Source organism: Seriola aureovittata, chromosome 1 (assembly GCF_021018895.1).
Source record: "Seriola aureovittata isolate HTS-2021-v1 ecotype China chromosome 1, ASM2101889v1, whole genome shotgun sequence".
In the NCBI taxonomy this organism is placed as follows: Eukaryota; Metazoa; Chordata; class Actinopteri; order Carangiformes; family Carangidae; genus Seriola; species Seriola aureovittata.
Genome location: NC_079364.1, coordinates 26,225,923 through 26,252,310, shown reverse-complemented (window position 1 = coordinate 26,252,310; position 26,388 = coordinate 26,225,923). Strand labels below are relative to the sequence as shown.

Below are 26,388 nucleotides of genomic sequence, written 5' to 3'. Positions count from 1 at the left end.
ATTCTGACGACCCATTAATATTAAATTAAGCAATTTTTGTTAAATTTTCATGTATTTATTGACTGAATTTCTGGTTAACCGAGGCTTTTATTTTCAACAAACCCTCACCGGAAATTAGCTGTCACTGTGGAAATGATGGTCATTTAAAGATGGCGGAGTGCCTGGCTGCACGCTTGGCCGCCCAGGAGGAGCAAATTCTGGTCCTCACCCGGGAAATCTCCACTCTTCGGGATGGACTAAGCCGGGGTCTGGACACCACCGGTGTTACGGTCGTCTCCCCGGAACTGGAGAGTCTGCGGACTGAGAACGACAAGCTTAGGTACCGGCTTCTCCACCTCCGGCGGGGTCTGCAGGCGGAGCTGGAGCTGGAGGGGGCGCAGGGCAAGAAACAGCAAGGAGCGAAGTGTGGCAAAGCTACGGAGAAAAACACCAGCAAGGAGAAGCAGACAAACAACCGAGCTGATAATAAGGTAGTAATAAAGACTCAGGGAGGACAAGTTATCCAATTTAAATGGCCTCAGTTTGTGATATGATGTAGTAATAGTAGTGCTCCACCATTATGAGTAGCGGGCCTCTGTCCAGTGAAGCCAAATGACAAACTATACTACCACATTTCCAGAAATAGCTGTCCCACTCAGTTTCCCTGTGTGCACACTTTGAATACTGAGCATGTCCAGTGACATTAATAACAGGCTCATAGTGTGACTCAGAAGGCAATGGTGATAAGAGCTTATTGTATGCCTAAAGACTCTGTTTGTTGACAGGTGGCAACTCTGGATACCAAACCGGGTGACAGGAACAAGAAGGAGAAGAAGCAGGATAAGGGACATGGAGATGGAGGCGGGAAAGAGGTGATTGTTACAGGAGCTTGAAGTTATCCTGATACCCTGCTCACCCATTCAACCAACAGGGACATAACTCACATTTCAGTTCCTCACAAAAAACAAAAAAAATGTTTTGCCTATTTTTCCCTGTAGCAGAAGGCCTGGCCAGGATACATTGCACAGCGCCTCAGCCTCTATGAGGAGCTGAAGAAGGAGAGCGATGCCCTGCTGGCAAAGAAAGCTGCGCACAGCAAGCCCATTACTGTGGAGCTGCCAGATGGACAAAAGGTGGCGGGCAAGGCTTGGGTCACCACACCATACCAGCTTGCTTCTGATATAAGGTTGGTGCTTAAACAGCTGGCTGTGATCTTCTAACGTTCAGTGTACAGTTGCATCCTCAACTAATGGCTGCCAATATGATTAATATAATTCATTATTTGCCTATAAAACTTTTAATTGTATGGCACAAAATACACACTTGACTCTTATATGTTTCCCAGATGTCAACCCCAACCCCCTCCCACCAAATGTTATGTTGTTTTCACTCTTCCTTTTCATTATGATTTAAATCACTTTGTTCAATTTGGACACAGAATTGCTGAGACAACTATCTTGCACTTCATCTTTCAGCCAAGGCCTGGCTGACAATGCTGTGATTTCTCGGGTGAATGGAGAGCTCTGGGACCTGGACAGACCTCTTGAGCAGGACTGCTCTCTTGAGATCCTGCGCTTTGACAATGAGGATGCTCAGGCTGTGAGTACATAGAACATCCTCAAAGACATTAGAGATGTATTCTGTTGTACTGCATTATCTGTGATCTGTAAATCAGTTTTCACACTCTCAGTCTAAGCCACAGCGTCCACAACAACAAACTTGCTTTAACTTGACTAAACTTCATCTCATGTTCTAGGTTTATTGGCACTCCAGTGCTCACATCCTGGGGGAGGCAATGGAGCATTTTTATGGAGGTTGTTTATGTTATGGCCCCCCGATAGAGAATGGCTTCTACTATGACATGTTCCTGGATGGACAAAAGTGAGTAAAAGTATCTCCACTGTCAATGTCTTGCTAGATTTATCTATGTCAATCTTTCCAGAATAGCTTATAATTATCAGACATGAATTCTAGTCTAAAAAAAAAAATCATCAACAAGTTTATAGATTCTAGTCTTAGTTATGTATTTCACTGCTTTTTGAATCAGTTATTGATGGGTTTGCTTTGTCGGGAGAAAAGAAGAGACCTTTTAATTTTTCTAACCCAGGATCATCATGTCAAACGTGATTAGGTAATTACAGAAACGTCATGATACTTGTCAGAGTTGCACCGACCATGAGAGCTTGTAATGAGTGGAACATGTTTGCTGTTTCCAGGGGTGTGTCCAGTACTGAGTTCGGGGACCTGGAGACTTTGTGTAAGGCTGTGGTGAAGGAAAAACAGCCCTTTGAGAGGCTTGAGATCAGCAAGGAGACACTGCTAAAGATGTTTAAGGTGAGAAAGAGAGCACTCATATCTGCTCACAGCTCTCAGGATCCTCCCCTTGTCTGGAAGAATTAAGAATGGCATATCAGTTGTCCAGTTTAGAGTAATAATTAATATTAAACTGGAAATCTGTATGGTGATAAACTACTTTCCTGCTACTGTTTCTTCAACTGTTTTCAGTGATTTGAAAACAACACTCTACAGCCATAAACTGTCGATGCATGTACAGACTGATCGATTCTTATTACCTCTCATTACCGCTGTTTGCATGCATGGGATTTGGCAAAAAGCACAATGAAATCTTTAAATCAAGACAAACAATGTTGTGTTTGTGGTGAATATTCCTTCTGCCCAGGATAACTTATAACTTACCCAAGGTCTTTTTCAGTACAACAAATTCAAGTGCCGCATTCTGAATGAGAAAGTCACCACCCCCACTACTACAGTCTACAGGTTAGTTAGTTATAAGTAAAAAAACAGATTATGTTGTTTTTTGTTTTGGATTTTTTTTGGTACTTTCTAAAGCTAACTGTGGTGTAACTTATGAATCCTTGGTAGATGTGGGCCCTTGATTGACCTGTGCAGAGGTCCCCATGTCAGACATACAGGCAAGATCAAGGCCATGAAGATCTACAAGGTATGTGGAGTAATACACACAGTGTATCATTTAATTTTTCAAATTTCTAGAAAAGTCACTTTGTGCTAACGGGTGTATAAGTTAATTTTCATCTCTTTTCTACCTCTGTCATCAGAACTCCTCCACTTACTGGGAGGGTCGCTCCGACATGGAAACACTACAGAGGATCTATGGGATTTCCTTCCCGGATTCAAAGATGCTGAAGGAGTGGGAACGTTTTCAGGAGGAGGCCAAGAATAGAGACCATCGCAAAATTGGCAAAGTGAGTCACTATAGGCAGTCATGTTCTAGCCCACCCAGCTGGCTCAGGCCTAAAAGACTGAGACTGAAACCCAGTAAGAAACAAATTTCGACTTGTAATTGTATAATATAATGACACATCTCTTTGAGGTTTTAGCAGGAGTTTTTCCTCATGAGAGTCTACGTTTGTGGTTTTATAGATGTGGTGAAACCATGAAATGAACCTGGACCAAGAATACAGTCTCTAGACATTAACTGTAAATATACATGCAACATCACAGAAACAACTTCTTTTTTTTTCCGAGAGGGCTGAGTAAAGTAAAACAGTCTCCCTAGTTTATTCCACTAGACAGAATCAGTCAGGGCCAAAAACTCAGATGGACCATCAGCTTCAGCTATTCACCTATTTGTCGCACATTTGAACATGAAAAACATGTTTTTTTGCACTAAATTGTCTGTTGCTGCTTTGCACCAGCTGAGGGCACTGTGTTTCTTTGTATTTGCACTTTCAAGACAACTGTGAGTCATCTGAGGGCCCCAGCTGGTTTCCCAGCTTGGGAGGCACAGGCGGCAGCACCTCAATCAGCACTGATTACAACACAGTTCCATATTAAATGCGAGAGTCAAGACATTGCTGCCGAAGCAGCATGGGAGGGGACAAAAGTGGCATGTGGTTGTAAAGATGTTGTTCTGTGGTATGATCCCAATCTGACCATTTTCATTTTGTGCATCGTGGAAGCAAAACATTTTGAAAACCTCCTAGATTCAGTCCAGTCTTATTACCCAGTAGCAATGAAGTGAAAAAAAGAACCAATCAGATACACCGGCAGAGAACCGGCTGTGTCAGTTTCATGAAATTGATTGGACATGTTATACTTCACTACATTTGACATGTGTGTCGAGGAAATAAAATATAGAAATGACCTCCAGACAGGTGTTCTCATAAAGCAAGATTACCAGTGAAATCAGGCTTATTGCAGTAATTCAGGCTAATATTCAGTAAATTCTGTTTCATGAAAGAGGTTTAAGTAAGTCGGACCTAAGTTACCATGGAAACCTGTTTGGTCATGGTCTGGTTTGACCAGGACCGAGACCAGTAAGTAAGACATGGCTTCATCTCAGGCTTAATCGTTGTTTTCAGACAGAAACGCTGTGTTCCTCCCTGAAGGTTCCTCTTTTGTTCCTGCCTGCTGCACTGTGAGTCAGTCTCTTTCTCCTTTATGTCCAATCCAAGGTTGTCACTGAAATCATAGATCGCTGGACCTGCTGAACCCATGAAATATTGTATTTTAGTTTCTTTTAGGGGGGAAATGAATAAAATTTGTCTCCAGAGTCTGAAAGGAAAGGAAACAATTGATCCTGCTCTCCAGCCACCGGGGCACACCAAACCTGTTACTTTTCTCCCCACGCTCTCAGTACATTGAGCTTTTTTCAGTAGTCAGTTGCTGGATGGATGGCCCACTGTGTGATGATTGGATAACTCCCTGCTGTGCATAGAGCATCTTCTTGCTGTTTGTTTGACCTGCAGAGAATAAGGGATATGTGAAGTCATTCAAATGTATTCTTTGTATGATTCACAGGATCAGGAGCTGTTCTTTTTCCATGATCTCAGCCCAGGAAGTTGTTTCTTCTTGCCGCGCGGAGCTTACATCTACAACACGCTCACCGAGTTCATCAGGGTAGGAATGGTGGCCTAATGCCTATCAATGCCTAATTTATTTACAGTATATTTCAATCAATTTAAGAATAGCCAAAATAAGAGAATATAGCTAAAGAGATATGAAGATGAGTTTGATTTGAGGTCAAGACTTTGATTGCCATTGGCTATTTTAGTTTTATGTCTTGCATCCTACAGTATTCTAGACAGGCAGATCATTATGTTCTATTCAAATTACAAAATATTTGCTTGTGATTTCAACATAGCAAGCTTTGTCTGTAGAGATCCTGAATTGTTTTTTTAATTATTTTAATAAGCTTTTAAGAATTTTGTCAATCATGATTTATATTGACTGTTTTGTTGTTATCATATAATACTTATTTTGGGATCTCCATTGAGGAAGTTTTGTCATGGTCACCGAACACTAATTTATTTTGAAGATCCCATATTGTATACAGTGAAATTTCCATGTCTTTTTTTTTTATTACAAAAGCAGGTCTAGGTTCTATATTAATACTGCGAAAGTATCAAAGCACTCAATGCACAGAGCAATGCACACAGCCTGTATTCACAAACTGAACCTCAAAATGAGCTGTCAGGACTTCTGTAACTTTATGATGTCACAACAAAGCAGTCACCACTCTCAGCAATGCCCCAAGCCAGGACTATCTCGATCCACCATCCAACCTTGCAGGATTTGGTAGAAAACAGTCAGCCAATCAGAAGAGAGGCTCACTGACCTGTTGTTGCTAGAGCTCCTTTGAGAGGAGATGTGAAACTACATTGAGATGGTGTCTGGCGCTTTAAATAAAACACTGGAAAAGTGTAAAATATGGGGCCTTTAGAGAAATCCCACAAACAGAACTTTTCACCAGCTTCTATATAAAAAGAACTACTTCAGGGATGTCAATCAGGCTCAGGCCATATTTTACATTTGCAATGTACTTGTAGTGATTGTCGCCTCATTGACATGCAGACTGCTAACCATTAAGTGAAAGATGCAATTACCAAGGAGCTCAAAGATGTGAGTATAACGGTGACCTGAGTAGTTTAGTTCAGCTCAATCAGTTTAAATTCTCCTCAGTGCCCCAGAAAAGCTTGGCCCAGTCCCGACTGCTGCATGTAGTCAGAGTTATGGCCAGAGCTTTTTTCAGTCAAATACCAAATACATGTCCCCCATAAAGTGTTTTTAGATTAAAGACAAACTTGTGTTTTGAGAGGTCATCAAATTTACACATTTGGTAATTAGGTAAAGCAGAAGTTCTTAGTCATCAGCAGATCAGATTCTTATCCAAAATTGAGCAAACTTTAAATTTCCGAATAATTTGGAATCCATTGCAAAGTTTAGTGACTGTACAGGAAGTTGTCTCTGACGTATTTGCAGAGATGTGTTGACATCTTAAAGGTTTTCACAGCATACACCAACACACTGGACAAAGTCAAGAAGGCCTCACATACATTGCACAGAAGTGGTGCAAGACTGTTATCACATCACTTCAGTCTGTTATCACTGTTTTGGGGGTGGGCGGAGGACAGCATGCTATGTTTTTCTCTCGACATTTCACAGTGAGAACTTACTGGGTAGTAGTCGAGTAACCTGCTCACAGTTGTAGCTTTTGGAGGCTGGTTTCTAATGACTGCAATGGCAAAGTTGCAGTAAATGCAGCCAGTTGTCCTTCAACACATGGCATTCAGGTTTTATATCTCCTCTTCTCTTCTTCTGTTAAATCATATTTATTCAGGAAAAGCTGACTGAGCACGCACAGTCCTTTTCAGCACCTTCCTGTTTCATATTCACAGTTGAACTCTTTCCATTTATACCAGTCCTCTACTGTTGGCTGCTAAACAGCTCAACTGGAGATTATATGTTTTGCTTAAGGACAACAAATGAATAAATAAAACCCACAGGTTCCGCTTTCCATTGAAGTAGCTTTGGGTTTTGTGCCAGAAGTCATGATTCAGCTCAGCTCAAAGTACCTGTGCAGGCCAACTGCTGTGCTTAACTTGTTTATGTGGTTTTGTTGTTTTTCTAGGATGAGTACTGGAGAAGAGGCTTTCAGGAAGTAGCTTCCCCCAACATCTATAACAGCAAACTGTGGGAGACATCTGGACACTGGCAACATTACAGCGAAAACATGTTCTCCTTCCCGGTGGAAGATGAAATATTTGCTCTCAAACCAATGAACTGCCCCGGGCACTGGTAAATTTAAAGCTCTCAGAGAGGAAATATATATATATATATATATATATATATATATATATATAAAATGTTTTTCAAATGCTTTAAATCTAACAGTAGATACAGTATTTTATATATCACATTCAGTTGACTTCCTTCTCTCTGGTTGTCCTTCAGTCTAATGTTCAGCCACAGGCCTCGCTCGTGGAGGGAGCTTCCTCTGAGGCTGGCAGATTTCGGCGTCCTCCACAGAAACGAGCTGTCAGGAACACTAACTGGGCTGACCAGAGTCCGGCGCTTCCAGCAGGATGACGCTCACATTTTCTGCACGATGGATCAGGTGACCATATCAGGAATTTTTAACATTTTTCTGGGACAATAAAAGGAATGCATTTTGTTTGATTTTTTTTTTTTTTTTTTTTTTTTTTTAAAGTCTTTGAACATGTGAAAAACATTTTGAAAAAGAAATACCTGCTTATTTTGAGTCATTTCCTAAATTCTGAATCATCTTTTCTTTTTTTGTTTTTTTATACAGATTGAGTCAGAGATGAAAGGTTGTCTGGACTTCCTCCGCTGTGTTTACGGCGTGTTTGGCTTCTCCTTCCAGCTTCACCTTTCCACTCGTCCAGAGAAGTATCTGGGTGATATTTCTGTGTGGAACCAGGCTGAGAAGGTAAACTGTGTCAGGCATTGTTGTTATGATTTATGGTGGAAAATGAACTCCAGTTACCAGCTGATTTTTTTTTTTTTTTTCTTTTAAAACTATTCAGCTAAAGATCTGACTTTGTCTTCTAAATATGAATGGGACTTTGCTGCACATGAGTTTTTAGCAAATAAATTACTTGGCATCGTGGATGACAGAGTTAGTTTCCTGCTGTGTAATCATACAGTAGTATCAGATTTATGAGTCATGGTGACGTCTGTTTGAATTTCTGTAGGTGTTGTGTTGTTATTCAAGACATTGCTTGTTTTCTACTATGAATTGTTTCCAGTTATGAGTTGAAATATTTAAAATGTATATGTTGAAGTGCATTTGGCAGTGCAAAGTGCAGACTGAATTGTGTGTCCTGTACTTAGTTGTGTACCTCAGTATGACTTGGCCTGCTTCAGTAATTTTCTTTTCATTGTTTAGATTTAAATTATGTGTTAACCTATGCCTCATGTCTGACAGCAATTGGAGAACAGCCTGAATGAGTTTGGGGAGCCATGGAAACTCAACCCTGGAGACGGTGCTTTTTATGGACCCAAGGTCAGAACATTTCTAGATATTTCCTGCCAAACGCAAAATCAATTTAATTCCCCGAGGCCTGGAAAGTGCTGTAAATCTTTCTGTGCCGTTGCAGATTGACATTAAGATCAAAGATGCAATTGGACGTTACCACCAGTGTGCAACCATTCAGCTGGACTTCCAGCTGCCTATCCGCTTCAACCTGACCTTTGTGGGGTGAGTCACCTAATCAAAACATTGACACACTGCTGGGTCCGTGTGCTTTACTGCACCAAAGATTAAATGATAATCCTCTCCTGAATAAAACGTCTCAGCTAGCGCTCTGTGCTCCACACAGTTGTGCGCTTAAGAAGTGAAGAGTTGTATTCAAATTTGAACTCACTGAGCACGTAACAGGTTAATCTGTCATCTCACCAGGAACTTAATTTTGTAAACCCAGCATGGGAAAACAATGTGCATCATATACAGCAGACAGCAGTCAGATTTAGAGCCAGTAGGTACAAGTAGAAGGTCTGCAGTGTTAATGGTGAAATATTGCACAATTCTTTTGATCTTTTAAAGCATTTGAATTTATTTTGTAAGAAATAGTGCTTTACAAATAAAATTGAAATTGGATTAAAGACAAATAACTCAATAACAAATATGAAAGGCCAAGAATGAGCATAGTTTACATACAGTATATATGGAAACATTTCACAGGAATCTGGAATAATCTTTCTGATGCAATGTCTTACAGGAAGGATGGAGATGACAAAGCCCGACCAGTCATCATCCATCGTGCCATCTTGGGCTCAGTGGAGAGGATGATTGCCATTCTCACAGAGAACTATGCAGGGAAATGGTGAGGTGTTTTCAACCTGCTCAAAGATTTGAGGACTTTTTTATTAACTTTTGTTTTAAATATAAAAACCTATTAAATTAATCATAGTCCATGATGCTTATATGGCCCACTGCTTTAATCTGTCTGATAGTGATGTTTCAACAGATAATTCACGTGGTCTTTGTCATTATTTTGTCAGTATTTTGTGTTGTGTGTTGGTAATGAGTGGGAAGATCGTCTCATTTTCGTTCATCTGTCCATCCACCAGGCCTCTTTGGATTTCTCCACGTCAGGTGATGTTAGTGCCTGTCAACCCCTCCTGTGAAGATTACGCTAAGAGGGTGTGTCTTCAGCCTCCCCAACACTGACCACATTTAAGAGTGATCATAACAATGCAGATAATAGTTCTCAGTGGCATTCAGCATTGTACAACGCTCATGAGACGTACATTAATGAATGTTATTTCTACCTGTCAGGTGTGTAAACAGTTTACAGAAGCTGGTTTCATGGCAGATGCTGACCTGGACTCTGGCTGTCTGCTAAACAAGAAAATACGAAACGCACAGTTGGCCCAATACAACTTCATTCTTGGTGAGAAAATGTACTGCCCTATGTAAGCACTGACTGATTGGAGAGCATATTTTTGCTGCTCTTAAGGTTTCCAGCAATCACTTCAAAAGTACATCTAATTGATTACTCAATTGTATTATTGTATTATTAATATAAAATTGTTAAAATCACTTTTCTTGCAGTACTGATTGGGCAATCCACTCACTTTAAGTGGTCTATTTTTAATCACTATGAGGCAAGTTTACTATAAGTTTACTGTAAAGGGTTTCAGTGGCTGTAAATTTAAAGGAATACACCATACAAAAACTTAAGGTTTAGTAAAACAGCATCAATCATTAGGCCATTTTGATTTGAAAACCATCCAGTTATTTCAGATGTTTTAACTTTTGCTCCACATACTATGCTTATTTTACACTGACGCCAAACAGATTCCTTTTTTCAAATCTTGCAGGTTTTTTACCATGGTGTGAAACATTATGTGATCATATCTGCTTTTAGTTTATTAAAGTTTTATTATTGTTGATTTAGAAGCCTTACATAATTTAAAACTCCATCTGAGGGGTCTCTGGTGGCATAATAGGTAAGGTTCATACGACAAAACCGAATGTTGGTCAGGGGGCGGCTGTGGCTCAGGAGGTAGAGCGGGTCGTACACTGATTAGAAGGTTGGTGGTTTGATCCCCGTGTCCATGTGTCGAAGTGTCCGTGGGCTTGATACTGAACCCTGCCTTGCCCCTGATGACTGTTCCATCAGTGTGTGATGTCTGAATGTGTGAGTGAATGGGTGAATGTGGCAAGTATTATAAAGCACTTTGAGTGGTCAGTAAGACTAGAAAAGCCCTATATAAGTAGAACTCCATTTACCATTATCATGTCCACTGTTTGATTTCAGGTTGCATGTTGTGACCCTCTTTCTTCCTCCCCTAATTTCCTGTCTCTCTCTACTGTCAGCCATCGAATAGTACTGACAAAATGCCAAAAAAACGTAAAAAAAAAAAAAAAAAAGCCATCTGCAGTTTTAACCTTAGGTGTTCAAATTATGATGATTGTTGCAAATGTTGAAAACCTGGCTTAGTCCTTTAACTGATGGGTTGTCAGTTGACTCATTATTACAATCTTATTGAGTAAAAATAAACATTTATAATTATAAAGCAAATGGGCTAACCACCCACAGTTGTTGAATTCAGCTGCTTAAAGTGGGGAATGTGTTAGGGTAGCTGTGTGTGTGTGTGTGTGTGTGTGTGTGTGTGGTGTGACTTGGCCCATGTCAAGCTGTTGTGTATTCTTGTGTCTTGGCAGTTGTCGGAGAGAAGGAGAAGATGACTAACAGCGTCAATGTGCGCACGAGGGACAACAAAGTCCACGGCGAGCTGACGGTGGCGGAGGTGCTGGCTCGCCTGACCCTGCTCAAACAATCCCGCTGTCGAAACGCAGAGGAGGAGTTCTGATAAAGACCGAGAACAAAGCAGACTCACACATTTGAATACCTCACTGTTAGAACTACAGCCATGTGAGCAGTAAAGGGAGAAATGATGGAACACATGAAGGTGGTACTGGGAAAGTGTAGTAGAGAAAGTTATGTGAATTTGACACTGATCTGTTTTGTCAAAGCTATGTCTTGATGGGGATCCCTAGAAATAAAATGTCTACTGAATGTGAGTGTTTTGTTCTGTCATTTATTTTCACAACAGAAGTGATTGTTTTCACAAGAATTAGATGTCATGAGAAAAAGCATGCAGCCTTCCAGAAATTAATCCTGGTGCTTGATGCATTCATTTCAAAACAATAACGTGAAACTGAGCAGATGCTTTTAGCCAGTAGATTTCAGTCAGATGCATACATTTATAGTAGGCAATAATGGAAATACAACCTTCAACAGGGGTAGTGATTGTCTTTACCCGTTGGGCAATGCAGGGCCTCGTCCTCATACAGCATGTAATGCAGATTAGGAACATACCACAGTGTCAGACAGTGAAATTTAATTCTCAGATGCTTCCTCTTTCCACATGAGTGCTCTGTTGCTTTTGAAAGGACAGCATTGGTGTGGCCAACAGATTTCTGAGCTTACAGTTATAGTTGATCTTATATCGAGACATTTAACCACAAATAAGACATAATTTAAAAGATTTTTTTAAATAAAATTGAAACTGTTAACAATGCAAAGATCTCCCAGGGTTTCTTTATATTACAATATTTAGTTTGTTGGATGGCCGAACATATTACTGTGCTTGCTGTTTTGACCTACTGTAGGACGTATATGAATGGTTGAGGCTGAGTGTCAGCGGAATACTTCTTCCCTGGCATCTTCACGACGTTTGTTTGATGATCAGAGAGCCAGAAAATTTTCTTCAGACTAGCAGAGGATCGCTGAGAAACGCTTTTTCCTACATGCCCTGAATGCAGCTCCGGTGTGGTCTGTAGCAACAATGGCCACAATCTGTCAGATATGGAGACCGGACCGGGGACGGTGCTTCAAAACCTACGGAATAATAACCCTATTGTTTATGGACTTGGTCTTACAATGTGTTAACGGTATGTTTATCTGAATGGTCACAGATTTATACCAGTGTACCCCCCGTATATTTAACTTACGCTATGTCGTTGTACCATAACGTTAGCTTGCTCACACTGAGCTAGCATAACTGGTTAGCTAGCGAGCTAACACAGACGTTTGTGTCTCTTTAGCTAGTTTCATTGCTAGTAGTTAGCAATGAAAACACGGGATGCAATGACTAGCTCTGATTTTACAGTTGTTGCTAAACAGGATGTTTTTGATAATTAACGCTATATAGTACTTAATTTAGAGTAAATAAAAGCCAACAGTTAACTGTCGCTGCCAATTTCCAAGTGGTGTAACTAGCCAGTCAACGCCCCGGAGAAGTAAAGTTAATGTAAAGCAATAGCTCAGATGTTTTATTGAAATAAAGATAAAATAATAATCATTCAATAACTAACACATTTACTAGATTTTCTAATTACTTTCAACAACAGGGCATTAGCGTGCCTGTCAGTTAACACGCAAATGCAGCAAACGTTAGTGATGACCATTACTTATTTACACAATTAAAACAATATGTATTATTTATAGGGGGTGTCATGGCCATAGCGGAAGACTAAGTTGGACTCGGATCTTATGACTTCTTTATTGTCTGGTTTCTTGTCAGGATACCTGAGTTCTCCTCATGTTGGCCAGGACCCGCTCTACACTAGAGATCCCCAGCATGGACCTGCCATCACCAGCCCAGTGGTTCCTGCTGTGTCCTCAGGTAAACGTACAGTATAAGTCACTCAATATTAATCAAACTGACTGTAAGCAGGGCTCACAACACTATGACATCATATACGTCAAAGGGACCTGCACTTAAAATATTATGTAGGACATAAATCTAGAGAATAATAACACAAATTTGAAAGTAGTAAGTAACCACAATGTGGTTGACAACATGCTGCTATTGATTGGACTACTTGAAATCGGACATACATAGATATTTTCTTTTCCTCCCCTCTATCACAGCAATGTAAATGTTGATTTTATGTTCTCTATGTTTTCAAGAGTTAATGACTTATCAACAAAGTAACAACAATTTTCTTTTGCTTGCCAGCAGGAAACCTTAATGGAGCAATCAGGAGTAAATGGCCTGACTTAGAGACTCTATGATGGCATTTTTGTTTGGGACAATGTTAGTCATTTACCTCCCACAGCCTTTCCTTGTTGACAAGAGATTCAGGGGAATGCAGTCACAGACACACCCATCCCCGTGATCCCAGACATAAAGTCCTAAGATTGACTTGGAAAATTCCTGTAACTCTATTCTCTGTATACTGTATTTGCTCTTTTGCAGTGTCCCCTGCAGTTGAAGAGAACCACACTTCCAAGTGTCCTAGTGGGGGTTTGTGTAATCGCCTTCCAGCTGATTGCATCCACTGCAATTACCAGTACAACTGCACCTATGGGAAACCAGCTTCCTTCCCTTGTGAACCCAAAAAAGGGGTTCACTGTATAGTGAGTAGTAGTTCATTTTGTGATAGATTCTTGCTACATAAAGGTACTGTAAGGGTGGAAGATTTATACATAGAAGTCTATACATTTAAAAAAAAAAAAAAAAAAAAAAGGAAATAAGGAACATAAGGTCATGTTGTCCATGCAGCATTTGTGTCAGCTCTGAAACTGGAAGTTGTCTCAATGTTTCTTGACAAAAGTACCCATCACAAAGTATAGTGTGTAATGATAGAATTAGAACTAGCTTTAATTAAAGAATAGTTGTGTAATGATTACCTGATGTTTTTGTATTTATAGGGAGAGTCGGGACAACAGCAAACCACCTTCTCTCTCTCCATCACCTGTCAGTTCTGCTGGCAGCTGGATCCATCCCAGTACCGCTGCTCAAACTCCACCAACTGTATGACAGTCTCCTGCCCGCGCAAACGCTACAACGCCACCTGTGACGTGGTAGATCATGTACATTGTTTAGGTATGACAAAGGCTCTCCTGTAAAGCCTGTTAGGTTTCATTGCTTTCAGTGAAGCAAATGTGTCTCAGTAGTATAGGCCCTGCAGACAGCTATTTGGGGAAGGGAGATTTTCTCATCCAGTTACAGATTACCACATTTTTTCTGCCTAGAACAAAGAAAGGGGAATGGTGAACATATATAGAGAAGAATGTAGTAAAGCATTTATTTTGCTGCTACACATATAAGTACATATACTGTAGTTGTAAAACCTTTTTTTAATGTTGTGATGTACTCTAGAGTCAGGACTTCAGTCATGCTAATTTGTCTTTTTAAAAATGTTCTTGTGTTTTTGGTTTTGCTTATTTCTTTTGGAAAATGTTATGTCCATCAAGGCTGTCTTACGTTGCCCACTTAATGTTTGTTCGTTCTCTAGGTAAAAGACGTTTTCTGAAACGTTTATTTTGTGACTGGACTGGAGGATACAAATGGTCAACAGCATTAGCACTGAGGTAAACCTGCCACCATTAAAGATAAGATGATATCATTATTTTGAGTAAACGTGTGCTTTAATAGCAGTTTTGACTTTGTTATCTCTGTTTATTCTTTCATCTCTTTCTATAGCATCACACTTGGTGGTTTTGGGGCAGATCGCTTTTATCTGGGCCAGTGGCGAGAGGGTCTGGGCAAACTGTTCAGCTTTGGAGGTCTGGGTATTTGGACTTTGATCGATGTTCTTCTGATCGGGGTTGGATATGTGGGACCAGCTGACGGTTCGCTCTACATCTGAAGCAAAGCTCTTGAGACTTGGCTGGATGGTTTGTGCCCTCTTCCTCTTCACTCACGCAGATCTGAGATGCTGTGTTCTTAGCACGTTTGCCTGCCCGAGCTTGCTGTGCAACACGTCCTCATCCCATCTGCTAACAGGCAGGAAGTGTTTTCCTCATCACACCAACGACTCTACCCACACAACCATCAGTTCAATCCCAATCATTCTGCACTTATCTCCTGTTGAGATTCTGCAGATGGAGCTGTACAGGGGAATGACAAGCCAGTGAATATGTCTATCTGGATGGTTTCACTTAACTGGTGGTTTGCCTCTGTCATGCTGGTATATAGATAGATCTGGTGTCCTGTGTAGCTGCGCTTTCACAGAGATCCTGTCACCTTGGAGCCGTGCGTTGCTCCTCCCTTATTGCAAGGTAAATGCATGAATGGGGGGTTGAAATGGTAACCATGGCTACAGAGCTTGTTATGGTGACACCAGACACAATAGACTAAAATGTAATATTTATGTCCTGAAAGAAAGCGTGAATATGCAGAAGGGAATATTTTCAGGTGTTTTCATTGACAAGAGATAGTTGCTCCTGTGGATGATTCTGACGGTTATTTTTGCATGTTTCTCCTAAACTGAGTCAGCAGTGCAAACTACAACTTTATGCCCCCCATGGGCTACATAAATGACACCCTGGTCTTTCTGAAGTACTATAATTACCGTCATCATCTACTGCAACATGTAGTCTCATTTTGGGAAATGCACAGATGACAATATTGAAGACCGTTATGTTTGTACATAATAAATACTGAAACACTTCAGATGTGTTGCACTTGCAAACTGCAGTCACTTGTGGTTTCCAGTTTTGGAGATTTTGGAGATAGCCGCTGCATTCGACTGTTTTTTTTCCACACACTCATGATTATTCGTCACATTGTAAAGAAGTATTCTCTGTGTACTAACACTGTAAGATCTTTGCTTGTGACCGTGTGGCACGAATTGGTTCACCTCTCACTTCATGTAAATTTGTTCGTGTGTTCAGTGTCAGGTCATTTTAATTTGTTGGAACACTGTAAATGACATTTTTTAAGTTATGTAAATAAAATTGTGAAATATGTGCGTTTATTTAATTTCACTCTCAGCACAGATTTCCATTAAATCTATGAGAACCGCGGAGAACTGTTATGAAATGTTACTCTGTGGTTTGTGGTAGAGTTTAATGGGGCCACACTGCTCCAGTGCACACTTTGGTCAGGTTTTAAGACCTGTGGATTTTGAAGGCATAATGTGTAAACGAGCTGTTGGTTAAAGAGGCTAAATGCTGTTATGACTGCTGTTTCCATAGTTAGTCCATAGTTGAACAAAACCCTGCTCATGTTTTCTGTCTGATACTTTATCAATACCTTGAAAAGAGGTCAGCAACATGTCAATATAGATGCTTTGTTTCAAGGGGCCATGAGCTATGACGTTCTGCTTGAACTCTGTTCTCCCTGCAGCCTCTGACAGGAATGCTGAGGTCATTTTCACAGATGTCTGTGCTTTTTCTCACATTAAACACAGTGAGTGCTGCCAGAAGCCTATGTTACCCCCAGGCGTGTGACAGAAGGAGGTCAGAAGGGTGAGGTAGCGGCTGAGGAACACTGCCTTCCTAAACTAGGGCTGTTGTAGTGCCTTTGAGCGAGGCATCAGACTATAGCAGACGGCAGTTAAACATTCTTATCAGTTTCACAGCTACATAGTTATTTCAGTAAATCAGTTATGCCGAGTTTTTACAACACTTTCATTTAATTCCACGATTCATGCTTGCCGCGTTACATAATGTGAGGGTAAAAAGAAAAAGGACAGGGAGAGAAAAAAATAATTTCCTTTCAAATAAGTTCTTCACTTTTGTGTCGACTTTTCCAATTGGCTGCTTTTCTGATGCTGTTGTAAATTCACTCCACCCTAATTCTAGTTCCTCAAATTTGACACCGCCCCTCTCACAGCCACTACAGCTCCCTCTCACAGCCACTACAGCTCCCTCCCACAGACTGATGCAAGTGCTTGTCATACAGTATAGTCAGAGTTGAGTAGAAGACTTGAAATGCTTACATACAGCATATTCTGCAGGAAGACAAGTGATTCTTCTCACCTTTTGGAAACCTGCACTTTAAATGGCTTTGCGAGCCTGCATTCACAGTTTACCCCCTATGATTGTTGCCACCCACTGTCTCAGCATGACCTCACTTTGTCTGACTCATACTGTGTGGTTATGTGTAGGCATGGAGTGGTTCACTATCATTGTTGTCTTTCTGTGTATTACTTGTCTGTAGGTATAACATTAAAACACATGCTACAGAATGGGTGTGTTTACAGTATATGTGTATATACACTGAGAGAAATGTGTAAATGATCCTGTGATAAAAGCATTTACGTTTACTGTCTATGATAAATAATTTGATGGTTGTGTAATTTAGTAGAACAAAAAGCTGACTAAACTAAACTAAATTCTACAATACTGAGCAGAAATAAAGCTAAAAAGCCTTACTCTTTAACACATTGTCTGATCAACACATCTTATGAATTATGTCTGGTAAAAATCAAGTCTGGAGTTAATAGCTTAGTTACTGCACTAAATAAGTTTTTATTCCTATATCAGTGGGCGTCGCCAATTACAAATAATAGCCAGTTTTATTTGGTTTCGCAATCATCTCTCTTTATCATATTCTCATTTGCTATGACTAATGATAATTACACAGAACTTCATTTTATGAGAATAATAGTTCAAATTTGTAATACTTATCCAAAATACTCATTATTCATACTGTTGGGAAGTGAACCAAAATACTGTCTGTCAAAAACACACAGTATCACGACTTCCTGGTTTTGAATTGCTAATCATGCAAAGAGAACAAAAGTTTATTCATCCCACTATTACGCAATCCCACTTAGTCCCTTTGCAGCTCTAAATTTTGGAGCATCAGCTCTGAACCTCTGTGTCCAACACTGCCCGACAGATTGTGTCCTTTCATTATGCTCACTCCTACAGGAGACAGCATCTCTAACAAAACAGAATGCTGCAACCACATGAATTTAAAAGTCTAACAACTCTGTGAGCATCCAACTGTGTGTTCCTTCCTCTCACACTTGGACGGTTGCTAAGAAGCATTTGATACCACCTGAGGACACGACACAAATTACAGTGCCTATAAAAAGTGTTCAAGGCCGTTGGACTTTTTGGTTTTGCTGGACTTTTTCACATTTTCTTCTCAGTGTTGCAATTCATTTGTTTTGACACCAATCAACAGAGGGTCATTTATAGGATCAATACGATCTAAATTATAAACAAATATAAAACAAAAAATAATTGATTGCATAAGTGTCCACCCCATTTGCTATGACATAAATCATCATTGCTGTTGCCAGTTGTTTCTAACAAGCATGTGATTAACAAGACACATGCAGCTGTATGTGGGATATTCTGCAGCTGATTGTCATTTTATTGATAAAAGAACACTCCAGGCAATTTTGCAGCAAGGTTATTGAAAAGCACCAAGCTATGGAAGATACTAGAAAATTTGCATGAGTGAATGTCCCTCACAGGTTGCCCCAAAAAAACTAAATGTGACCAGCCACCAAGAGGCCTATGGACACTAAAGGAGCCCCAGGTTTGCACAGCTGAGATCGACACACTGTGTGTAACAACTGTGTGACTGCTGTAGCTGACTCACATCTGTGTAAGTGCTTACCGGAAGGCACTGACACTGACACAAAAACTAAGACAGCCTTCCAAAAGTGAGCTTTTTGTCCATCCTACTAAGCTCAATGTTTTGAGGTGACTCAAACACTGCACTCGAGCAGAAACACACTATCCCCCAGCAGCATGTCTGGTGAGGGCAGCATCATGCTGTGGGGATGCTTTTCTGCAGCAGGCCCTGGAAGGCTTGTGACAGGACATGTTAACCTGAAATGCAGCAAAAATACATACAGACCAACCTTCAAGGAAAACTTGCTGCGGTCTACAAGAGAACTGCAGGAGATGATTTATTTTTAGAAGCAAGACACCGCCAGAGGAATGTCTTCAAAACAACAATAGTACGGTCCAGTGGCCAATTCAGAATCCAAACCTCAGTCCAATCAAAAATCTGTGGTGAGACTCGACAACTGCTGCTCACTCGCAGTCTCTATGCAACTTGACAGAGCTCGGAAAAGGGATGAATGGGGATGTCCGTTGACGAGGCTGTGATTGCCATCAAAAGGTGTTGCATTTTGACTTGAAGTGATGTGTAGGCTACTTATGCAACCAGTTATGTTGGGTGTTATACATTTGAGGTCAATCTGGATCATTTCAAGATATTTTTTTAATGTTTTCCTGACTGAAAAAAAAAAAAAAAAAAAAGCATAATTACACCGAACATGGTCAAATGAAACCATGAGAAATAATTCATTTTTGGCATTACACATACAAACACAAGCAACTTGAATAAATTACTTATGCAACTGGTCTTTTCTACCATTTTATACATTTACAACCCTCATACAGGGTTGATATCGCTTTTAATCCATCAACTCTTATCCTCCCATCTGTGCAGTCCATTTTAAAAAACACACCAGTGTGCCAATTCTGCTTTCCAAGTCTGAAATCATTTCCACAGTCTTGGCACGGTAACAGTATCTCACTTAATCTTGCTTACATATTGGAATAAAAATAAGAACTGGACCACGGTTGTTTCAGACCATCATGACTACCTCAAAGTGTGTCACAAACAAAAAAAAAAGAAGTCAAGCCAATTGCAATTTTAGTGATTTATTTGTACAATAGGAATTGCACTGTACAAATTCCCAAGCTCAGATGTAAAAGGCAAGAACATAAGAGCATCTATTCTGCCTGACCTGAACATCCCTCAAACCTCAATGTGAGCTTAGACTGATGGAAACATTTATGCCCAGAAAGAAAAATAAAATAAAAGCTAAAAAAATAAATAAAGCATCTACCTGCTGAAGAAATTAACATTTACAGGGCTAGAAGACACCCTTCCCAACTAAGTGTCAAAGCGTACTGAAAATACTGAAATTAAAAAGGCTAAATAAAAACTAAAAAAACAAAAAAACTAAATCAACATGTCCACATTTAACTGTCCAACCTTTATGGCAGTGGAGTGATTATGGCCTCAGTTTAAATAACATGTAAAAATGGAACTCACAGTAGACAAATACAGAAAGGCAGATGGTGATATCTCTATCAGGTCCATGTGCCTATGTAACTTACACCACTTACACATGTATACACCATCCACAGACAAATGTGAGCTTTTACACACAAGACAGAGGACACTTTTCAATTAAAAAAACAAAAACAAGGAAACAAAACAAAACAAACAAACAAAAAAATATATATAGGTGGAGTTCCTTCTCCGACCCATGTAGAACAAGTTCAGACAGCAATGGAGGTGACATGGTGTATGTAAAGTTTTCTCTCAACTCAATATCAATTTACATTCACTCAAATTTCCATTAGTAAATCACTAATGTTACCATGGTAACTCAAAATGTCGTATAAAAATATAACAAAGACTGAAAACTGATGCACTCAACAAAAATTTATCTACACAGTCTCAAATATGGGGTGGGGGCTGAGCGACGCGGCCAAGGACAGCTCAAAATTCCAATATCATTTTGGTTCTAGGGGGATAAGGAATCGATCAATCATAGAATGCAAAAAGACGCTCCGCAGATCAAGTCTGAGTAGCAGCAGTCTTTCCCCTCTCACCAACAGTGACACAGTGAAAGCCGCGGGTTCCATCGGGACCCCTGGGCAGCCTCATTACGCCTGGCGGTAGGCCGTCGGCATTTTGGATCTTTCTACCCAGCATCGGGCTCCCGACCGGACTGCTCTCCTGAGATGCCACCTGCTTACGCCGCTGAACCCATGGACTCCCTGAAGGGGTGAGGCTACTGTCTGAGGAGTAGTCTGCCCAGCGGCGCCCAGGCTCAGGGCTCAGTCTGCCCTCACTGGCTAAGGGAGACTTGTGGGAATGAGGAGATTTGCGCTGAGGACAGGGGCTGCCTCGGGGGCTGGACCAAGGGCTGTTGCGTGGGGACATACCAGGACTCAGGTGATTGTTCTGGAAGCTGATGCCTGCAGTGGTGGGGCTGAGCTTGTTGCAGGATTGGGACTTTCTGGCCAGCCTAGGGGATGTAGGGTTGCTCTCAGTCTCGGAGGAGCTGCAGGCCGAGTCCTCCCCGTGGTACTGAAGCTCTCGTACTCTGCTGTTGAGCGAGCGACTCTTGCGCATCCCTCCCTCTTCGCGTGGTCGTTCTTTGGGTACCTTCTTCTTGGGCGGCTTGGTGCCAATCAGGACCACTTTCAACCCTAGCAAACTGGCCCCTCCATCCTCGCTCCCCACAGCTTCATTGGCTTTAACAGCAGCCTCCACCTCCTCAAACTCCACGATGGCACATTCCTCAGTGCCTAGTTGAGTGTAGCGGCCGCTCAGTCTCTTCAGGTCAGCCGGCAGATCCTTCCCAGGCTTCAGGACTCTGACGGAGGCGATGGCGCCGTATGTTCCGAAAGCTTTCAGCAACAGCTTCATCAGCTGCTCCTGCTGAGTAGCTCCTCCCGCGCTCCCTCCATTATCCTTGGTGAGAGCAGCCAGCTCCGGCCACCTCTGCAAATCACTTAACAGCAGCATGCGGCTCGGCAGTGACTCGCTGGCAAAGACCGGTACTGCCGATTTACGCCGCACCTTACGCCCCTCATCGTTCAGCTCAAGTATCTTTGAGTGTCTCAGAGCATAAGCAGTAGTTCTCCAGTCTCGAGTCAAGTGTTTCACCTGCGAAGAGACGATACTGGTGTTACATGTGTGAGATACTAAGCGGTTAAGAAGTGCCATCTCATAACCAATAGGTCGCACATTTGATCTTTGTGTTAGCTTCTCCTTTTGAGATTTTTAAAACCTCAATTTAAAAAAAAAAAAAAAAAAAAAAAAAAAAGGCTACACAATAAATGTGTATGTCTGTCAGCATGATCAATCAGCAGTGCTCATACCTCAATAACTGACCTGATGGCATTATACCCATTCAACAGACCCAAAACATCCTGCATTACTCAAGTCATCACTGTATAATTTCTCCTGTTTAAAATGCATCACCTCAGTGTTGCCAGGCTAACATTTGAATCCTTGCTTATATCAAAAATGTGTCCATGTGTACTCAGATCCGTTGTTGCATAAACAGATAAAAAAAAAACAAAAAAAACACACAACCCGACAAATGTGGTTGCATGAGGCTAAAGTAGCACCAGCTGTTGAGAATATGAAAATATCACTGCATCCACAACAACTAGTCATGTTGACACTGGAGACAGCCAATCCATGATTTTTAGTTCTCACGAGCCTCTACGTCATAGGGAACAAAAGGCAAAGAGCTTGGAGCTTTATCCAGGGTCACATTTTAAAACTGCTTATTCCTCAGCCTTGCTTCAATGTCATGTGTACATTTTGGTCAGTGTTCAGAAATATTGTGTATACTGGTTGTGGTTGGACACTATACACAGCTGACTAATATTACTATTGGCTCATAAAAAGCACATAATGTGCCACGAGGTGACAATTTAGCACCTAGTGCGTGTGCACTATACTTAAGTTCATAATATCGAAGCCTTTGGGCGCAATTTTCTACCCTTATTATCCAGACAGGGGATTCAATATTTTATAATAATTAATATTATTAATATGATTTTGTGTTCCCAGACTATAATTTTGCAGCCATGGTTACCTTTTTGAATGAGGTGAGCAACTTGACGCTGACAAACCCCAGTTTGTTACGTCTGACATGTTTGAGCAGGAAGGCATCGTGCTCCAGGTTCTCATCGGACAGGTAGTGTTCGATCTGAGCCACCAGCTTCTGAATGAGCTCTGGATCTGGGGGCTGCCAGCTCTCCTCCTCCAGCTCTCCTCCACTGGTCCCGGCCCCGCTGCGTGTGGGAAGACAACATGCATCATGGTCAGCATACACTCTGCTGTAATGCACCAGTTAAACAGCAGAATGTTTCACATCCCAAACTGCCAACATTACAACTGTTACACATTTCACTTTCATTAATACAATAAGCCAGAGGCTTACAACAAGTTGTTGGCAGGAGCACATCCTCATCCTGCCATTTGTCTCTGAAATATGCTGGAGTGAAATGGACGGACTGTTTGCTTCCATTCTTCCAGATTTTCCCTGCAGCAGTTGACAAACTGACTCCAGCCATAGTCACCAAGCCTCAGTGCCAGACCTCGAACCACAGTGTCCCACCAGTCCTGAGACTGCCAAGACCTCTACATCTGAAGGGCGCAGAGTCACAGGCTCTCTCTCCCACACAGAATATGGTGGCTTACCACATCACCTTCACACCATTTACAAAAACATAAAAAATATGGTACCAACACTGCATTGCTGAGGGGTTTTAAGGCACAGCTTTTTTCAGTCAGACACCTGGCGGGAGCTGTGAAGCAGCGCAGTCAGGTAGCCCTGCAGATTAGAGTGAGGGTCTGAATGAAATTTGTGGATGACTCATCACTTCCTCCAGCCTCCTCCCTATAGCACACCCTCATTCAACTGCTTTCCAGCCGGCTGACCGCACAGCTGGCACGGGCCACAGCTTCCCCAGGACTTCAGATACAGACAACCACCAGCATTTAGAGGAGAATGCCATCACTGTCGTCATCACCACGTTTAAATATGAGAATTAAAAGAAAGCACACAAGAGATTTAAAGATACTGGAAAATTGGCTGTGATGAAGTTCACCTTCAAGCCACTATTAACTGGTGCACTGTAAAGTCTCAGGAGGAATGCTGCAGGAATATTCAGTGAAACAGTAGACAGCTGACAATCTGCCATTTCCTCTTTATCAATAATGGTTAATGATCTTAAAATAAATCCTTGTGCGAAAAACGTGCACAGGTGCTGCAGAAGCCCTCTGTGCCAGAGAACCGGGAAAAAAGGTGTGACCTGCAAGCAAACTCAAAGCTTTGGTATGGGAGAGAGTGCCATCTATTTTCTCCTCTGGCCTTCCTATCACTGACTCACTCTTTGCACACGTAGTCTGAGTAGGGAACTTATAGGCCAGAGGATAAAAATAGCAGGCCATGACGCAGGGGAATTAGATTAAAGTGAAGGTGCCATCCTTTATCTCTGTCCCAGGTGAATGGTTTTACAGCACTGATGCTGCCTACAGGTGGTTAGACACTTCCCTGCCATCCCACCCAGGAGATAATAATGAGATCCCTCAAGTAGCCTGTGTGTGTGTGGAGGATTTACACCTCCCCCTTGTGAGCATCTTTTGTCCTCCTCTCACACTGTGCTGTTGTTTACTGTCTTTTGTTGTCAGAGTGTTAAACTACACCTGCCTGGATTAAACTTGTGTTTGTACAGTGGCTCCTCTTTCTATACAAGTGGCATTCTTTCAGCGAAACTAAACAATGCCACTGTACCCACGCCGCTGCTCCTGTGCTGGCAGCTCACCAGCTGAAGTTACGAGCCAATACAGTATGAAATCCGCTGCAGAAATAGACTGGCAGGGCTACAGTAACCTTGACATGAAGAGGAAAGGCTTTTTCAAACCCACTGTACCCTGCTATTTTGGGAAGAGGTTTCACTTCTCATTTATTCAATAAAATTTGACAAAATTATAAAAAAAGAAAACGGTTTTTGTGTAAGCAGTGTAAATGACTTGAATTTAGTCTGTAGTTTACTAACCTTGTTGTTACTAAAACACCACTGGCGGTTAATTAAGACAATCAACTTCAAGTAAGTCAAACCTTGATTTGTCATATCTTCCGATTTCGTCCTCACTGCAGCTGCCGCCGAGGAAGTCAATAATGTTTGATGACACTTCCTCGGGTTCCTCGTCCTCCGCCGCTTGAATGGCCACTGTTATCGTCACCGTCCCCATCTCCTGCGAGTGCTGATCCACAGTGATTACCTCACCGATGCCCTGCTCCGCTGACGCATCTGAGGCGCACACCGGTGGGCTCGGACTGGGGATCCCCACAGAACCGCTCATGTTCCTCGAATAAGTCAAGGTGCTTCCACCCGCTCCCTTCCTCTCCTCGGTTGTAGCAGCAGCAGCAGCGCCTCCCTGGATGGTCTTAATCTTGCTCGACTCGAAGGCACAGACAGGATACGGGGTGCGTAAAGCTGCTCGACGCTGCTTCGGGCACCAGTGATGGCGGAGAAGGACCCAGGGGGCTCCGAAGACGCGCTCCACGGCTCGCCAGAGACCCCCGATCCAGATCCGACCCGGTGGAGGGCCCTGAGGAGCAGCGGGGCTTGTAGCAGCCAGCGAGACGCAGCCTGGACCTGGTGAGACCGACGGAGTGGAGCCTCCTTGTGCTTCTACTGCTGCTGCTGCTGCTGCTACTGCTGCTACTTCCTCATATGTAGGAGGCTTTCTGCCTTTGAAACGAGCTCTGGGATTGGGCCGCGGCAGCGTCTCTTCGCACTCATTCCCAACCCACAAGCAAAAGCTGACACAAAGCCAAGAGGGAGGCAAGAGGAAGGAGAGGCAGCGCATGAAGGCGTTCACCAAAGCGTGCATAGTTCTGTTTCTCTTTTTTCACACACAGTGTTTCTGTGAGGACACGAATGGCCCGTTTACATGTGTCTAAGTAGAGAAACTAATTCACGTGTTCCTCGCTAAGTGGGAAATTGACGTAGCAAGGACGACCCCTTCTCTAACGCCGCTAATTGGATAATTGGCTTTCAGATCTGGTGGCAAGCGGGGGAGGGGGAGGGGGGGTGCATGTGCCTGAAAGAAGGAGGAAACACATGAATTAGTAGTCGGTGTCATGGAAGGCGAGCCAGGCTTTGCAAACCATTAGTAGCCTGCTTTACTAGAGCTTCAGATTAGGCAGTAAGATATTTATTCTCAGATTTGGTTCACAACTATTGGCCCAGGATTTTGAAATTACTGAGGTCATGAGTCCATGAGTTCCTCAAACTTTTTTTTTGTCATATCACAAGTTATATTGTCTGTAAATTTAGTGTTCCCAAAAGGTGGTCTAAATCATTTTTTCAATTTTCAAAGCCTTGTTTCCACACTGCCAGGAATATAACTCTAGCGGAGAACTCATTTCCATAATCACTCGTTTCATTGATGTTGATTTGCAGCACTGGACCATATGCAGGCGTTCGTCTGGGAGCAAATTACAGTCACCTGAATACTTCTCTGCAGGTTATTCGTCAAGTCCATTTTTGTTGCTAGCTGCTGGCCTCCATCCTAATAACCCTGTAAATCACCCACACCAATGCTGTCCACCGTTGCCAGCCCTGCATAAAATATCTTTACTCCTCCCCACTGGTAGGCCAGGCTCACAGCTGGTGGGCAGTCTGACTCATTCTCTGCACCACATGCCATACAGTGCTCCAGTTTGTGTACAATGGGAGACAATGTGTGAGAGAAAAGAGGGAGGAGAGGGGGTAAGGAGGAGTTTTACCAACAAATAATCTGAAGGCATTTAGTTTCTCATTTTGGACTTATTTTCTCAGAACAAGTGACAGAGTC

General features: G+C 41.9%; 3 protein-coding genes across 4 annotated transcripts; 2 read left to right on the top strand and 1 right to left on the bottom strand.

The window, feature by feature from the left end:
• The first annotated feature begins 135 nt into the window (after positions 1-135).
• tars3 (threonyl-tRNA synthetase 3) lies at positions 136-11,293 on the top strand. Of its 2 annotated transcripts, none has more exons than XM_056375243.1 (19): positions 136-470; positions 765-851; positions 981-1,165; positions 1,455-1,578; positions 1,736-1,860; positions 2,196-2,313; positions 2,693-2,757; positions 2,863-2,941; positions 3,057-3,203; positions 4,762-4,860; positions 6,872-7,038; positions 7,195-7,357; positions 7,553-7,690; positions 8,189-8,266; positions 8,361-8,461; positions 8,982-9,086; positions 9,334-9,406; positions 9,542-9,656; positions 10,934-11,293. In XM_056375243.1, exons 1-19 carry the CDS (start codon positions 150-152, stop codon positions 11,080-11,082), a joined length of 2,439 nt encoding a protein of 812 aa, XP_056231218.1. In that variant the 5' UTR covers positions 136-149; the 3' UTR covers positions 11,083-11,293. The 2 variants fall into 2 exon arrangements, with proteins under 2 accessions (XP_056231218.1, XP_056231217.1); XM_056375242.1 differs by having other exon boundaries at positions 978-1,165.
• A 714-nt stretch (positions 11,294-12,007) lies between these two features.
• Positions 12,008-15,974, top strand: tm2d3 (TM2 domain containing 3). Its single transcript, XM_056382740.1, has 6 exons — positions 12,008-12,166; positions 12,799-12,900; positions 13,477-13,637; positions 13,932-14,106; positions 14,519-14,594; positions 14,707-15,974. The coding sequence occupies exons 1-6, from the start codon at positions 12,061-12,063 to the stop codon at positions 14,870-14,872; spliced, it is 786 nt and encodes a 261-aa protein (XP_056238715.1). The 5' UTR covers positions 12,008-12,060; the 3' UTR covers positions 14,873-15,974.
• Positions 15,975-19,627: 3,653 nt separating this feature from the next.
• larp6a (La ribonucleoprotein 6, translational regulator a) lies at positions 19,628-25,602 on the bottom strand. The gene is made up of 3 exons (XM_056382416.1): positions 24,644-25,602; positions 22,613-22,811; positions 19,628-21,669 (listed from the first exon to the last, which is right to left on the bottom strand). The coding sequence occupies exons 1-3, from the start codon at positions 25,420-25,422 to the stop codon at positions 20,572-20,574; spliced, it is 2,076 nt and encodes a 691-aa protein (XP_056238391.1). The 5' UTR covers positions 25,423-25,602; the 3' UTR covers positions 19,628-20,571.
• Between the last annotated feature and the right edge of the window lie 786 nt (positions 25,603-26,388).